The sequence below is a fragment of the Ctenocephalides felis genome, unplaced genomic scaffold, assembly GCF_003426905.1.
Source record: "Ctenocephalides felis isolate EL2017-DRISC unplaced genomic scaffold, ASM342690v1 CF-g0.4_SCAFFOLD_01492, whole genome shotgun sequence".
Taxonomy (NCBI): Eukaryota; Metazoa; Arthropoda; class Insecta; order Siphonaptera; family Pulicidae; genus Ctenocephalides; species Ctenocephalides felis.
Genome location: NW_020537646.1, coordinates 8,993,360 through 8,995,599, shown reverse-complemented (window position 1 = coordinate 8,995,599; position 2,240 = coordinate 8,993,360). Strand labels below are relative to the sequence as shown.

General features: G+C 30.5%; 1 protein-coding gene across 1 annotated transcript; it reads left to right on the top strand.

Moving 5' to 3' along the window:
- On the top strand, positions 1 to 1,573 carry LOC113369997 (peroxisomal membrane protein PEX13). Its single transcript, XM_026610632.1, has 4 exons — positions 1 to 521; positions 610 to 840; positions 901 to 1,100; positions 1,171 to 1,573. The coding sequence occupies exons 1-4, from the start codon at positions 205 to 207 to the stop codon at positions 1,437 to 1,439; spliced, it is 1,017 nt and encodes a 338-aa protein (XP_026466417.1). The 5' UTR covers positions 1 to 204; the 3' UTR covers positions 1,440 to 1,573.
- Positions 1,574 to 2,240: the final 667 nt, after the last annotated feature.

The window sequence follows — 2,240 nt, the reverse complement described above, 5'->3', positions numbered from 1 at the left end:
AACAAAAAATATTATGTAGACTTTGAACATCTACCTGAAGTCATAATCAGTGATCAAAACGATTAAACTATGTGATATTCATCTTTTCATTAATTAAACATATTAATTTTAAATGCAACTTTCATAAAGTTCAAAGTATAGGTAATGCAAATTATTTGTGAGATTAGCATATAGCTTATCCGAAAACGAAAAACATTGCGCAAAATGTCAAATTTTCAAATGTCTAATGTGGCAGAACCTTCAGTGTATAGTCCAAGCAATCAAAATGCTGCTAATTTAGGTATGGGAAGTACTGCAATAAATATGCCGCCAGCATTACCACCCAGGCCTTATCAAACCCAAAGGTACGGAGGTTGGCCTAGTGGAAGCACATACGGAAGTGGATTTGGAGGCTATGGATATTCTGGCTATAATGGTTTCGGAAGCTACAGCAATTTTGGGAGTTTTGGGCAAGGTATAGGTTATGGCGGAATGTACGGAGGATACAATAGAATGTATGGACCTAATGATATGGGAAATAGGTAAGATTTTGTCAAATAGAACATCAGATATTATGAAAATCTTATTTTAATTGTTTACTTGAGTCTAATTCTTATATTGTATGTTTAGATTCATACAATATGCCGAGGAGTCTTCGAGACCGGCTTTCCAGTCCATCGAGTCTGTAGTTTATGCCTTCAGTGGTATAGCTCAGATGCTTGATTCCACATATATGGCAATGACTACTACATTCCGCGCAATTTTAAGTGTAGCAGATAATTTTGGAAGACTACATTCATTATTTGCTCGATTTTGGTCTACATTTGCATTATTTAGATCTATTAATTGGTTCTATAGAAAGTAGGTGTATCACTATTTAAATACACTTTTAAATACTACATTATCATATTATCATTCTAGACTTTTATCAATGCTTGGATTATCAAAACACGACCCACAAAAAATCAAAGCCTGGGCAGAAGCTTTGAATGGCAATAAGCAAGATGGAGATAAAAATACTTCAAGTTGGCCTATTTTAGTATTTCTAGGTTTTATTACATCTGCGCCTTATATTATGTACAAAATATTTGAAGGATGGAATAAATCAGTTGTGGAGAAAAGTAATTACCATGAATTCCTTTTATCAAATTCAATATATACTTAAGCACTAAATAAAATTTTTGTTTGTAGCGTCAGATCCTTCTACTTGGGATAAGCCTTTACTCGCTTCGGCTTTGTATGACTTATCAAGTTCTAACCCTAACGAATTATCTTTACGTACTATGCAAAGTGTTAAAGTTGCACCACTTGAAATTCAAAATGAAATGAAATTAATGAATACGGGATGGCTTCTTGCCTCTACTGACAACAAAACATCTGGTTTAGTACCTGCTAATTATATACAAATTATCAAAGGCAATGTTAATGCTAATACAACTGATAAAGTTGAGACAAAATAAAGGAAGATTCAGATAAAAATGTAAATATTAATATTAGGCATTTATAACAAATCATGTGCTTTTCCTTGCTCACTAAGATCTTGCTATTATGTTATGGTTGATACTAGACAACTGTATATTAAGTAATTATAAGTACTGCTTTATAAGCAGAAGATATTACTTAAAAGCATTTGTAGCAAAACAAATTGGTTAATTATAAGGAAAGGGTATGGTGAATTTTACAATAATAATGACTGTACTTGTGAAACAAATTTGATAAAAATAAATTGAATAATATATGAAAGTTGCAAAGACGTTTTGATTTTGTTACCTATGAAGTGTTTTGAATTTTAAAGAATCAAATTTAAAACATTTTGCATTTATAAATTTACTATATGTATTTGATCAAAAGGCAGCAGTTTTTGTTTTTGCAAATGTTTTAACATATAATCTTATGTCATCTGCAGAGGTAATTACAATTTGACAGAAATGAAAACAAAATATATCTAAACTAAATATTGCAATAGAATGGCATGATGATTAAAACGAATATAAAATTCATATTAAAGTGTAAAAAAAACTTACCTTCAACTGTATTAAACCTGATTAATTTGTAACATATTCACAACTAGCACAACTTCACTAAATCCACTACGTTACGAAATCATAACAAACGACAAGTTAACAAGTGACAAAGAAACAAAAATTGCAAATACGGGAAGGATGCATTAGATCACATTGATACCAACAGTGAAGATAAAAAAAAATAATGAAAAGAAAAAACTTCGTTTGGCTTATCTTATAAAATAAATTTAAAGTCAG